The sequence below is a fragment of the Euleptes europaea genome, chromosome 7, assembly GCF_029931775.1.
Source record: "Euleptes europaea isolate rEulEur1 chromosome 7, rEulEur1.hap1, whole genome shotgun sequence".
Classification (NCBI taxonomy): Eukaryota; Metazoa; Chordata; class Lepidosauria; order Squamata; family Sphaerodactylidae; genus Euleptes; species Euleptes europaea.
Genome location: NC_079318.1, coordinates 97,916,484 through 97,930,874, shown reverse-complemented (window position 1 = coordinate 97,930,874; position 14,391 = coordinate 97,916,484). Strand labels below are relative to the sequence as shown.

The 14,391-nt window shown below is 48.1% G+C and overlaps 1 protein-coding gene across 2 annotated transcripts in view; it reads right to left on the bottom strand.

Annotated features, from left to right (window-relative positions):
* CELF3 (CUGBP Elav-like family member 3) overlaps positions 1-11,497 on the bottom strand; it is an 88,040-nt gene extending 76,543 nt beyond the window's left edge. For both annotated transcript variants that reach the window (XM_056852387.1, XM_056852388.1), the window contains exon 1: positions 11,125-11,497. In XM_056852387.1, coding sequence (XP_056708365.1) covers positions 11,125-11,269 — 145 coding nt within the window. In that variant the 5' untranslated portion in view covers positions 11,270-11,497. The remainder of the gene's footprint in view (positions 1-11,124) is intronic.
* Positions 11,498-14,391: the final 2,894 nt, after the last annotated feature.

Sequence of the window (14,391 nt, the reverse complement as noted above, 5' to 3'; positions counted from 1 at the left end):
TGCACGATGAGTTGCTGACCCCAAAAACGAATAGAGGAGATTTTGCAAAGAAGCAAAAATCCACATCTGCACAGTTTCGCTGGTCTCCCACTTCTAGATCCCGAAAATCGCATCTCAATTCTGGGTGCAAAAAACTAGAGTTGTGGAAGACTTCTGGGGAACCGTGGACACGGAAACATCCAAGGCCCCTCTCAGGGGATTGATTTCCCCACCCTTAGAGCTAAATGGGAGGGGGGAAGAAATCCCCCATTAGAATGGGTTAAATATTGTGGGGAAAGATTTGCCTTGCCCAGAGTCCTGTGCTCTTTGCAAGAGTCATCCAGAACTATTGTCTCTCTGAGCACGAATCCTGCTCATGGAGTACAGACACCAGGCTCCAGGTGGGAACTGGGGATCCCCCCTAGGGTTGCCAACCTCCAGGTACTAGCTGGAGATCTCCTGCTATTACAACTGATCTCCAGCCGATAAGAAATCATTTCTCCTGGCGCAAATGGCCGCTTTGGCAATTGGACTCTATGGCATTGAAGTCCCTCCCCTCCCCAAACCCCGCCCTCCTCAGGCTCTGCCCCAAAAACCCCCCCCTGTGGCGAAGAGGGACCTGGCAACCCTAACTCCAGCCCCTGTGTTTTTAACAATTTTATGGTGTACACCTTGCAATAAATGTAATTATTTTGTTATGTGTGTGTGTTAAGTGCCATCAAGTCGCTTCCGACTCATGGCGACCTTATGAATGAAAGTCCTCCAAAATGTCCTATCTTTGACAGCCTTGCTCAGATCTTGCAAATTGAGGGTTGTGGCTTCCTTGATGGAGTCAATCCATCTCTTGTTGGGTCTTCCTCTTTTCCTGCTGCCCTCACCTTTTCCTAGCTTGACTGTCTTTTCCAGTGACTCTTGTCTTCTCATGATGTGACCAAAGTACGACAGCCTCAGTTTAGTCATTTTAACTTCTAGGGTCAGTTGAGGCTTGATTTGATCTAGAACCCACTGAACTGATTTTTTGGCAGTCCATGGTATCCGTAACCCTCTCCTCCAACACCACATTTCAAAGGAATCTATTTTCTTCCTATCAGCTTTCTTCATTGTCCAGCTTTCACACCCATACATAGTAATAGGGAATACGATGGCATGAATTAATCTAGTCTTGGTGGCCAGTGACACATCCTGACACTTCAAAATATTTTCTAGCTCCTTCATGGCTGCCCTTCCCAGTCTCAATCTCCTTCTGATTTCTTGGCTGCAGTCTCCCTTTGGGTTGATGATGGAGCCAAGGAATAGAAAGTCTTCAACAATTTCAATTTCCTCATTGTCAACCTTAAAGTTGTGTAATTCTCCTGTAGTCATTACTTTTGTTTTCTTGATGTTCAGCTGTAGTTCTGCTTTGTATTTTGTTATAGCATACACTTTGTAGCTCAACCTTTGAAGCTCTCTCTCCACCCCCAAATCTCCAGGAGCTGCCCAACCTGGATCTGGCAACCGTACCCTCCCATCCCCCCACCAGTGGCCAGGAGGGATCTGCTACCCTGTCACAGAGACTGACCCCAAAGCATCCCTTTCCTTGATATGGGCCTGGCCCCCATTGAGTGCTTCATTGGAAATCTCTACTTTAAAAGCCCCGCCCCCCTGCTGCAAGGCCCTAGGTAGGCGATGATCAGGAATAGGGTTTCTTCTGGGGTGGGGCCTCAACACCTGAGTCCTTCAAATATTTGCCATACCACACAAACTCACTAGCCAAATTCACATGTTACTAGGGCTGCCTGGTCCCCCTTCTCCGGCAGGAGCTTTCGGGGCAGGAGAGCGGCGCACGTGTGGCACTTCCGGTTTGCAACTGGAAGTGCCGTCTGCGCGCACGTTTGCCCGCCGACCCTTAGGTGGTCGGCGGGCAGAGGGGCAAATTACCGGGGGTTTGCCCGCCACCACCTGGCAACCCTACATGTTACAGCAGCACGCACCCTGCTCACGGAGTATAGATGCCAGCCTCCAGGTGGGAACTGGGGATCCCCCCCTAGGGTTGCCAACCTCCAGGTACTAGCTGGAGATCTCCTGCTAATACAAATTCTTGGACGTTTATGTATAAGTGCTTGGTTATTATAAATAATTTCACACAGTAAATTGTTATTTCTAATAGAGCCCACGTGCTGTTGTTTCTTGTTATAGCCATAATTTTCAGCATAGGTTATTGTTCAGATAGAACCTCCAGGTACTAGCTGGAGATCTCCTGCTATTACAACTGATCTCCGGCCGATAAGAGATCAGTTCCCAAAAAACCTCCCACCGATGGCAAAGAGGGACCTGGTAATCCTATGTCTAGATCAGAGGTGTGAAACTTATTTGTTACAAGGGCTGGATATGACTTTGGGGGTTACTGCACTTTGTATTCCCAGCGATGTATTAAGAGTTTGAAAATGTTGTAAAAAACATCGCTTGAAAAGGGTTTTTGGATACCACGGCTTATAAATGGCTGGAAGACGTCTTCACAGCTAAAGGGGCCAAACGAAGTGCGAACAGTATTTTTTATAACGTTTTCAAACTCTTAATATATCGGTGGGAATACATAGAAAGTGCGAACTGTATTTTTTATAACATTTTCAAACTCTTAATACATCGCTGGGAATACAAGTGCGGTAACAGCCATACTGTATTTTTCCATGTATAAGACGACCCTTTTTTCTAAAAATTTTAAGTAGAAAAATAGGGGTCGTCTTATACACAGAATGCAGCTGACAAGAGAGGCGGGAAGAGCCCAGTCGCCCTGGCCCACCTTCTAGGGTTGCCAACAGCCAGGTAGTAGCAGGAGATCTCCTGCTAATTCAACTGATCTCCAGCCGATAGAGATCAGATCACCTGGAGAAAAATGGCCGCTTTGGCAATTGAACTCTATAGCATTGAAGTCCCTCCCCTCCCCAAACCCCGCCCTCCTCAGGCTCTGCCCCCAAAATCTCCCACCGTTTGCGAAGAGGGACCTGGCAACCCTACCACCTTCCCATGGTCCCCGCTCTTTCCCCCGACTGCCGGCTGACCGTCGGGGAAAAGAGCGGCGACCATGGGAAGGCCAACTAGGGTGACTGGGCTCATCCCGCCGCTCTTTCCCCCGACTGCCAGCTGACAGGTGGGGAAAAGAGAGGCAGGAAGAGCCCGGCCGCCTTGATCCCCGCGCGTCAGCTGATGGGCGGAGAAGAGAGCGGGCCGGGAAAGAGACCAGTGGCCCTGTCTGGCACGCGACCAGCCTTCCCAGGGTCCCCGTATTTTCCCCTACGCCCTCATGTATAAGACCACCCTTGATTTCTTAATTTTAGGTTTAAAAATATAGGGGTCGTCTTCTACATGGGGGCATCTTATACACTGAAAAATACTGTAAATGTCATTTGGTCAGGCCGGGCCACGCCTCGCCAGCCCTGATGGGGACTGGAGGGGGTGGCTGCCTCCGCTGACTCACGGGCCGGATAAGAGATCTCAAGGGGCCGGATCTGGCCTGCTAGCCTTACGTTTGACACCCTGGTCTAGATGGTCTTTTCGTCTGATCCAGCGCAGCCCCCCTTTTCACGTTTTAAATCATATCCGAGCCTAAACTATCGGGCCATAATTCTACCTTGCTTATTTGCGCATTTGGAAAAAGAAATTGCCTCTAAATTATAACGAGACATTCCCTTTGGGGCAATTAGGAATTAAATTTGGCAGTGGTTTCATTTACACTTGGATTCTATAAAACGCTGGCCCGTTCCCTCCACAGCTAGTTCTACACAGGTAAATGGGATGATGGGGTGCGCCCTACAGGACTGTCCCGGTTGCCCTGGCACCCCTCACATTGATGTTGCCTTAGCTTGTACAGCCCGTCGAGGTAGGCAAAAGTCACAAAAGTGAACACCAAGGGCAGGGGAAACGGACGGAAAAGAATGGGCACGTCCTTGCTCATGTCCTGACCTGGATGGCAAAGGCTAGCCCGATCTCATCAGATCTCAGAAGCTAAGCAAGGTTGGCCCTGGTTAGCACTTGGACGGGAGACCACCAAGGAAGTCCAGGGTTGCTTTACAGAGGCAGGCAATGGCCAACCACCTCTGTTTGTCTCTGCCCTGACCTGGATGTCCCAGCCTAGCCTGATTGTACCCAGTCTTGGAAGCTAAGCAGGGTCAGCCCTGGTAAGTGCTTGGATGGGAGACCACCAAGGAAATCCAGGGGAGTTCCGCAGAGGCAGGCAATGGCATACCACATCTGTTCGTCTCTTGCTTTGAAAACCTTACGGGGTTGCTGTAAACCAGCTGTGTCTTGATGGCATTTTCCACCACCATTCTTGCCCATATAGATCAAGGCATCCCACCTCATATGCAAACGTTAAGTCTCCAAGTTACATTTCTTGCTACCAACTGTGTTCCCCCACAGCCCCCCGAAAGATACAACATTTCTCATATCAACTCCTGTGTGTTTTCTCTCTTATTGTCTAGAATTTAAAAAAGGGAGGCCGAAAAACTAACTCAGACGTGGGATTTGGGGGGGGTGTTGGTACGTTTCTGCTGAGTGACACGTCATTCCAAAACCTTCTGGGGGTTTCATGCAAGCCAATTGCACGCCTTAAAATATTTAAATTGCAGTTATATAAGGATGGATGGGAAGCCCCAAACTCCAAGTCTGGGTTGCTATTTTATTTGTTGTTTTTCAATATTCATGACCTTTTGGAGGTTTGTTTGAAACACATGGCCAATGGTCAAAAGTGAAAAAATTCTATTAAAAACCAATAAAAATATTTATTAAAAAAAAAAGTGAAAAGAAAAATGCTCTTAAATTCTGACGCTAAGCATTTTTATGTTGGGAAGGCACCATGGATTTCTGGACAGTGGGGAGGAGGGAACTTACTTGCGAGGAAACATTGTTTAGGATCGTAGCCTTGATAGGTTAAAATAACTTCGATATTTTAGGGCAGTTGAGTGACTGACCACGGCTCTGGAGGCATCTCAGCTACAGATTGTCGAAAGAATTGCCTCTTTTGGAGTTCCAAAAGTCTAACTCCCAGGGCAGAAGTATTCAGGACAATCTGCTGCTTGGTGCATAAAGAAATGCAGGACAGCAGGGTGCAGAGTCAGACCCACGTTGATCTCCCCCTCCAAGGGTTGCCAGCTCTGGGTTGGGAAATACCTGGAGATTTTTGGGGCGGGGCCTGAGGAAGATGGGGTTTGGGGAGGGGAGGAACTTCAATGTCATAGAGCCCAATGGCCAAAGCAGCCATTTTCTCCAGGTAGTACCTGGAGGTTGGCAACCCTTCCCCCTCCCCCTCCTGTGCCCGCATGGGGTACTTTCATATTGCACAGAAATAACTTCTATGCAATGTGATTCCTTTGTTCTAATCAAAGAAGTAAGGACGGGAATCATAGAATCATAGAGTTGGCAGGGGCCACCAGGGTCATCTAGTCCAACCCCCTGCAGAATGCAGGAAATTCACAACTACCTCCCGCCCCCCACACTCCAGTGACTCCTACTCCATGCCCAGAGGAGAGGGAGAGAAATATTAGGTCCAGCTGTAGCTGACTGCCTGGTAACAGTGGGGGGGGGGGAAGAAATCTAAGGACGTCAGACTAGATTTCAGTGGCGGAGGAGCCGAGATTTCACTGCCAGGGGTCGAGGGGGTGAGATTAACAACACGGACTATAAGCCCAGCAGCAAAACAACGGACTTCACGAGCATTTGTTCGGTGCACTAGGAGAGTTAGGAGTAGGGCTGCCAACCTCCAGGTAGTGGCAGAAGATCTCCTGCTATTATAACTGATCTCCACCAATAGAGATCAAATCACCTGGAGAAAATGGCTGCTTTGGCAATTGGACTCTATGGCATTGAAATCCCTCCCTTCCCAAACCCTGCCCTCCTCAGGCTCCGCCCCAAAAACCTCCCGCCGGTGGCAAAGAGGGACCTGGGAACCCTATGAGCATGCCTGATTTTTTTCACCTGCAAAATCATGGGATTATACTTAATACAAAGCAGACCATACTTTCCAGAGGGGTTGCTGTATTCATCCGTGGCAAGAAAAAAAGCCAAAGAGGATTTTTGTGGCATCTTTGAGACTACCCAGTTTACAGTGGCAGCAACTCTTGGGGGCTCAAGCCCCCTTTCCTTAGGTCAAGCCCTTCTTCTAAAGTTAAAGAATTTGTGCCTTTGATGTGCAGGCTTCTCCCCTTTTTTTTCCTTCTTTTTTTAAAAAGTTAGATCCTGCCGACCTGTTCTACTAGGAGAAAACATTTCCTTCAACACAGAGGCTCCGGGAAAGTGCAGCCATTAGCGGAGGAGGTCGGCAGGATCCAAGCCTTAGCCTACACCGCATTGGTCAGGCAGCACCTAGAATATCGTGTGCAGTTTTGGAGGCCTCACTTCAAAAAGGATGTGGACAGAATGGAGCGGGTGTAGAGGAGAGTGACAAGGATGATCAGGGGCCTGGACACTAAGGTTGCCAACCTGCAAGTACTAGCTGGAGATCTCCTGCTATTACAACTGATCTCCAATCGATAGAGATCAGTTCACCTGGACGAAATGGCCGCTTTGGCCACTGGCATTGAAGTCCCTCCCCTCCCCAAACCCCACCCTTCTCAAGCTCCGCCCCAAAAATCTCTAGGTATTTCCCAACCCGGAGCTGGCAACCCTATGGCTGGAGATCTCTAGGGTTGCCAACCTCCAGGTACTAGCTGGAGATCTCCTGCTATTACAACTAATCTCCAGCCAATAGAGATCAGTTCACTTGGAGAAAATGGCCGCTTTGGCAATTAGACTCTATGGCATTGAAGTCTGGAACCCTCAAGCAGGGTCTCTTCAGGGCCTACTGGAACACAGTCTGTGGCTACAACTACTGCCGAATGCGGTGGGATTGACTTCTGAGTAGATCAGAATCAGCTTACACTGTGCTTAGAATCGGCTTACACCGTGCGGGTTTATCAGTAGACATAGTGGGATCGGAGGAGAGAAATGTGTTGAATGGTTATGCTGTGCTTTGTGCTTGAAGGACACATGACCATTTAAACACACACACACACACACACACCACAAGATCAGAGAGTCTAAAATGACCTAACTGCGCTGCTGGATCCAGCAGAGAAATTCTTAGTTTCTGACCATGGTGGTGGGCATTGCCCTCTGGAAATGATGAACCCGGAGATGTCAAAATCCCCTTCCAAATAGCGATATTCCTCAATGGATTTTTATTTTTATGGAACAAGCAGTTTTGGCATACTTTTGTGACATTTTTCAACCCCCCGCCTCCTTCCAGATTGGAGGAAATGTTGCTTTGATGCAGTTTTCCCCAACGGGGTGCATCCAACACCACCAAATACAAATGTTTGAACAGATTTTTTATTTCCCCCAAATGAGGATTTATTTCTCCATTAAAAAATGAAATTGACATACACACATGCTCACTCTCTTTCTCTCTCTCAGTCCAAATCTCAGAAGGGACACTTTGAGCACAATCCTAAACAGGTCTACCCAGAATCCTACTCAAGTATATTCAGTGGAGCCTACTCCCAGAAAAGTGTTTTTAAGATTGCACTGTTTCCTTACCCTTAGGGTTGCCAACTGACTACAAAAAAAACCAGCTTCTTGTGCCTATCACTTTCCACAGCCTGGCAAAAAAATGCACAATCTTTTGGTAATATTTGCGAGCGTCTGTTACAGATACCGTGGACTGCCAAAAAAAATAATAAGTGGACTGCCAAAAAACACACACCATCTAGATCAAATCAAGCATGAACTGACCCTAGAAGCTGAAATGACTAAACTGAGGCTGTCGTACTTTGGTCACTTTATGAGAAGTCAAGAGTCCCTGGAAAAAAAATCATGCTAGGAAAAGTTGAGGGCAGCAGGAAAAGAGGAAGACCCAACAAGAGATGGATTGACTCTATAAAGCAGTGGTTCCCAAACTTTTCAGGTCACCGCCCCCTTGGTTCCACAAACTGAACCCCAGCACCCCCTACCCTATCCTATAAAAAGCATTGTTCAAATTAGGGGTTTGCATGACTCACTTAAGAAGATAATAACAATAAAATTTCAAAACAGTCACAATTAATTACACATCTATTCAAAATCAAATTAAAACTTTTTTAGTTGAAATGTATTCAACAAAACCGATGAACTTGATCCAGTGGTACCAGCTTTTCAAAGTCTGGAAAAAAATTCTGATAGTTTCCCCCCAAATTTGCCAGCATGGTGCCGTAGCTTGATCTATTGTAAATTAGTGAACGACACAGCTGAAGGGGCCAATCTCTAGCACACACACCCCGCTGCCCCCTTGCCTCTTAGTGCCCCCCTAGGTAATCCCACCCCCCCCCAGGGGGTGGTACTGCCCACTTTGGGAACCACTGCTATAAAGGAAGCCAGGGCCCTCAGTTTGCAAGTCCTGAGCAAGGCTGTTAAAGATAGGACGTTTTGGAGGATGTTGATTCAGAGGGTCGCCATGAGTCGGAAGCGACTTGACGGCACTTAACACATACACAAGGTATAGGTGCAGAGCAGAGGTGGGTTTTTCAAAAGTTGGCCGCTCTCCTCCCCACATGATTCATCGTGATGGCAGTTGGCTATCAGACTAAAAGCAAAACAAAACTCCACACCTGTGTTTAAATTAAAAAAAAAAAAAAAACTCCCAGCAGGTACTAGAAGTAATTAATTCTCTTCTCTTCAACTTGAATGGCTCTCAGCAAACATCAACTTTTGTTTCCCGGCACCTCGAAATTTCACGGGACGCCGTGCTGAACACCTGCCAAGCAACTTCGAGGCCTGGATCAACAAGCCCAGGCTCCAGTGAGACCGCCGATCTCTCTTCTCCTCCCCTCCCTCTCCCCCCCCCCAAAAAAGTTATACATTGCTGAATTCACAGCAAGGGAAGCTTGATCCTGTGATCCAATTGCAATTAATTTTTATCTCTATTTTTTAAAAATTCTGCAACCTTCTCACTTCAATTAGCTTGGAACGAAGGTGGTTATGGGGAGACATGATAGAGGTCTATAAAATTATGCATGGTACGGAAAGAGTGGACAGGGAGAAGCTTTTCGCCCTCTCTTGTAATACCAGAATGTGGGATTATCTGCTGAAACCGGAGAGATTCAAAACAGATAAAAGGAAGTATTTCTTCACACAACGCACAGTTAAATTGTGGAACTCCCTGCCCCAGGATGTGGTGATGGCTTCCAACTTGGAAGGCTTTAAGAGGGGAGTGGACATATTCATGGAGGAGAGGGGTATTCACGGCTACTAGTAAAAATGAATGCTAGTCATGACGCACACCTATTCTCTCCAGTATCGGAGGAGCACGGCCCTTATATGAGATGCTGTGGAAAACAGGCCAGACAATGCTGCAGTCATCTTGTTTGTGGGCTTCCTTGAGGCACCTGGTTTGGCCCCTGTGTGAACAGACTGCTGGAATTGATGGGCCTGGGTCTGATCCAGCAGGACTTTTCTTATGTTATGTATGTGGGATGCTTGCATGGGGCAAACTGGACAGAGATGCCAATTAGACATTGGAGGGAAGGTCCTACATCACATAGAGGAGGGCAGGGAGCTGTTCCAGTTGGCAGCAGAGGATAGGAATTGCAATAATGGGTTTAAATTATGGACGGAAAGGTACTGGCTGGATATTAGGAATATCTGTGTGAACAGACTGCTGGACTTGATGGACCTTGGTCTGATCTAGCATGGCCTTTCATAGAATCATAGGATCATAGCGATGGAAAGGACCACCAGGGTCATCTAGTCCAACCCCCTGCACAATGCAGGAAAATCCAAACTACCTCCCCCCTACACCCCCAGTGACCCAGAAGATGGCTTATGTACATTGTGTTATGTTCTTGTGTTACGTTCATTCTCAGTTGTGTTACTTAGGGGTGTACAAAACAGATTTCACTCTTTCTATTCCCATTAGAGCCACCCTCGAGGTTAGCCAGTAGTTTACACGCTAACCTGGAGCAGGTGGGGAAACGATTGCAGCGAACCCTCTTCCTGCTTACCCCCAAAAGTTTGAGGCATCTCAAAAATATAATTTTATTTTTTAAAAAATACCCTCCGGCAATTAAGAAGATGTGCAACCTGTTCTCCCCAAGACCACTTGGCACCGAGGCCTACAGAAAGAAACGAGCCATGCAGTTTGATGGATCTGCTGGGAAATTTGGAAAGAGAGCTAACAAAAAGGAAGCAGCTCTCTGATGTGATAGAGAGAAGTCCCGGGAGTTCTGTCAGTCTGGCGGACGGAGTCTTGGAATGCCTCCCTTTGGCACTCGCCGCCTGCCCCAGCATCGGTGCCAGGATCCGCCAAAGAAAGATATCTATTTCCTCTCTTGCTTGCCAAAGGCGTCTTTCAAATAACAAATCAAGCAAAAACGGTGCAAATAATTAAGCTACGGAAAATCGGAAGTGGTTCTATCATAAACGTGGATCTGATGGGGCGGAGCGGGGTCGTTTTGTTTATAACGAAAACAAAAAGGGATTGGAGAAACCCTGCCGGAGAAAAGGGCTTCAACACTTTCTCGAACCCTTCACATACAAGCGAACAGCTAGATTCGAGACCAGCGAGGTTTTCGGGGTATGAGCCTTTCGCGAGTCAAAGCGCCCTTAGATACAAGCGAGCCACCCAGACACCTGAACTGGTTTCTCCCCCGCCCCACACACCTCTCCCACACTCTTGTTGATAAGCCAGACTTGATCCCCCGTCCTACAGCCCAATTAACCGGGAATCTTGGCATTGTGTCCCCCACTGAGAATCGCCCGCCTGCCGGCACAGACAGTTAAATACCCAGCTTTCATTCAGGATAGCTGGTTTCATTTTTTCCCCTCTCTCTCTCTCTCCTTACCATCTGCTCCTGCTACCCCCCCCCACCGCCTCCAGCATCCCTGGATTCTCACATGCCTGACGCCCCTGTTCTAACCCTAAGAGTTCCACACCCTGGTGAATTTTCGGTGCGCGAAACGAATCTCCCCATTCGTCTGGGGTGGTGGCAGCCACAGAGCTGCCCACTGACAGTGCAATTTCATGCCACCCTCGGAGCTTTCTATTGCATGCTTGGCCCTTACGCCTTTTGCATTGGAACCCCAGCTGCCGCCACCCTACCCCCTTGTCGAAAAAACCCAAAGAGACTTTTATTGTCGGATACGGCCACCGAAAAGTCTTACCTTTGTGCATGCCGGTGTATTTATCTTTAATGACTGTCAACTCATAGATTTTGCCAAATTGTTCGAAGATAGGTTTAAGGTCTTTCTCCTCTAAATTCCGGGGGATCTGTCCAATGAAAAGTTTGATGGCATCCGGTTCCTTCATTGGTCCAAAAAGAGGAAGCTGGAGCGAGCCTCGAATTCGGAATTGTACCCAAAGGAGGAGAAGCAAGCAAACACCCAAAAAGCCGGAACGAAATAGAAGAATCCCAACCTGGATTTGACAGTCTTCTTGGCGAAACAGACAAAGGGATCCAAAGCCACGAGCAGTCGGAGAGGCAATTTTCCTCCCCCCGCCTTCTCCAACCTTAACAGAGTGGCATTTTCGGTTCCACCGAATCCTTCAAATATTTGTAAAAAATATTTCCCCCCCTTCCTGGTGCGAAAAAAGGGGCAATTAAAAAACAACCGAAAAAACCTTCCAGCCCTGGGTCTAAGCGAAGAATTCTACAATTTGGCCTTTCTTCCTGGGCTAAGCGGAGCCCCCCAGCCCCTCATCCTAATATATCTGATCAAGCAATTACAAAGCTTGCGAAGCAGTTAATTAGTTTATCGATTAACTTTCCTCGAAGAGGTTGAGATTCTGCAAGGGGGGGTCGTTCTAGTTGTGGGTTTCCCCCCTCCTCCTCCGCTTCCCAGTTATTGATCCGCTTCTCCCCCACCCACCCCCTCTCCTTTCTCTTTTTCGACCCTCCCCCCCAGCCCCACCTCAAGCTGGACTTCGGCTGCCTTTGCAGGTTTGACGGCCCTGGCCTTTAATGGGTCTTGAGCTCTGTTTCAAATCTTTTCTTTAGCAACAAAAACCTCCACCACAGCCCGCCCTTCCTTTCCCCCTGACTAATAATCATGTCAGGCTTAGGGACCGGCAACAAACTCCCAGCCCAGGCGGAGGTGGAGAGGCAGGGAGAGAGTTTGCCCATTCGCCCAGACGGAGAGCTTTCTTCCTCCCTCCTCGACTTTGGGTGCTTTGGAGCAGGATCCAACTCCAGAGGAGCACTTTGACTCCAGAAGGGAAGACCGGCTGCCTACGGAGGTGAACACATGAAGCTGCCTTATACCGAATCAGACCTTCAGTCCATCAAGGTCAGTATTGTCTGCTCAGACTGGCAGTGGCTCTCCAGGGTCTCAAGCAGAGGTCTTTCACGTCACTTACTACCTGGTCCTTTTTAACTGTAGATGCTGGGGATTGAATCTGGGACCTTCTGCATGCCAAGCAGATGCTCTACCACTGAGCCACAGCCCCTCCCTAACACAAATATTCCGGTGGTGAGCTCCCCCTCGCTGGCAGTCTTCAAGCAGCGGCTGGACAAACACTTGTCAGGGATGCTTTTGGCAGATCCTGCATTGAGCAGGGAGTTGGACTAGATGGCTCATATAGCCCCTTCCAACTCTATGATTCTATGAAACCATATTTATTTATGTCCCATGCCGTTGGATGGGGTTTGTAACCAACTAATGGCCTATAAGAGGGCAGTAAAAAACAAGTATCTATGGTGGCAGTTAAGAGAGGCAGCTGCAAGCCAGGAAGCCCCTGAAGGCCTCAGGTTTGAAACTTATGTCTGCCATGAATTCATTATCCACGGTGGCTCATGTTGGATCCTGGCAAGGCCTCCCCTGGTCTAGGGTTGCCGAGCTAAGGGTGCAGCCTGGAGATCTCCTGGAATTTCAATGGAAATGCAGATGACAGAGATCAGTTCCCATGGAGGAAAGGGCAGCTTCGAAGGGTGGGCTATATGGCATTATCACCCTCTGAGGCTCTCTGAAATCTCCATTTCCAAACAAAAGTAAGTCTTTAGCTCCTTTCCTTGTAGAGATATAACAGGAAAGGCTTCTATTTACAAGGGGGATAAACACTCAACTTTCTTTTAAAATGAAAGCTGGGAATTCAGAGAACCTGCTACACCTGTAGTTACAACGGTATATTGATATGATATCCTAGAACCAGATTTTTTTTAAAAATAAAGATGGGTGATAGGAAATAGCTGCCTTAGATCAAGATCAGCGAAAATGGCTGTCATATGGCCCCTGGGAATGCGGGGTGGCCTGTGGAAGCCCCATCACTGGTGCACTTGAAGATGAGGTTTTTGCCCCCTTCAGGTTGTGCTTGGTGGAGAGGAAATCCTTGATTTAGTTCCTCATTTTCTAGGCACATTATTGGACTCCTCCCCTGATCTGTCACATCACAAAGCTCAGGTTATTACTAATGATACTTAGCATTTGTATTCTGCTTCTGGCATGCAAGCGTAGTGTTGTGGCTAAGAGCGGTGGACTCTAATCTGGAGAAACAGGTTTGATCCCCCATTCCTCCACATAAGCACCTACTTGCCTAGTCCCTTTAACTGGAGATGCCGGGGATTGAACCTGGGACCTTCTGCATGCCAAGCAGATGCTCTACAAACTGAGCCATGGCTTAACCTACTTCACAGGGTTGTCGTGAGGATAAAATGGAGGCGAGGAGAACAATCTTGGGGTTGCCACACTTTTTGATAGCACTTTTTACCAACTACCAGTCTGGAGATCAGTTGCAATTTTGGGAAATCTCCGGACCCCTCCTGGAGGTTGGCAGCCCTCCTTCTATATGCAATCTGTCCACAAGCAGCAACCAGGACAGCTTTCGCTCCCGAAATTTTGTTTCCAACCAGGCCAGAGGGAGCAGAAATTACATCTCAGGCGCACACCCTGCAAATGTGGCGTTCTGGTCTTTTGAACACATGAAGCTGCCTTATACCGAATCAGACCCTGGGTCCATCAAAGTCAGTATTGTCTACTCAGACCACAGTAGCTCTCCAGGTTCTCAGGCAGGGGTCTTTCACATCACCTACTTGCCTAGTCCCTTTAACTGGAGATGCTGGGGATTGAACCTGGGACCTTCTGCATGCCAAGTAGATGCTCAAGCACTGAGCCACAGCCCCCTCATGTGAAGCCGCCTTATACTGAATCAGACCACTGGTCCATCAAGGCCAGTATTGTCTGCTCAGACTGGCAGCAGCTCTCCAGGGTCTCAGGTAGAGGTCTTTCACAACCTTTACTGCCTGATCCTTCTAACTGGAGATGCTGGGGACTGAGAAGAGAAGGTGATTGTAAGCTGGTTTGATTCTCCCTTAAGTGGTAGAGAACTATAAATACCAACTCTTTTTCTTGCCCAGCATCCTGTCTCACACAGTGGCCTACCATTTCCTCTGGAGGGACAACAGGGCATAGAGGCCAAGGCCTTCCCCTGATGTTGCA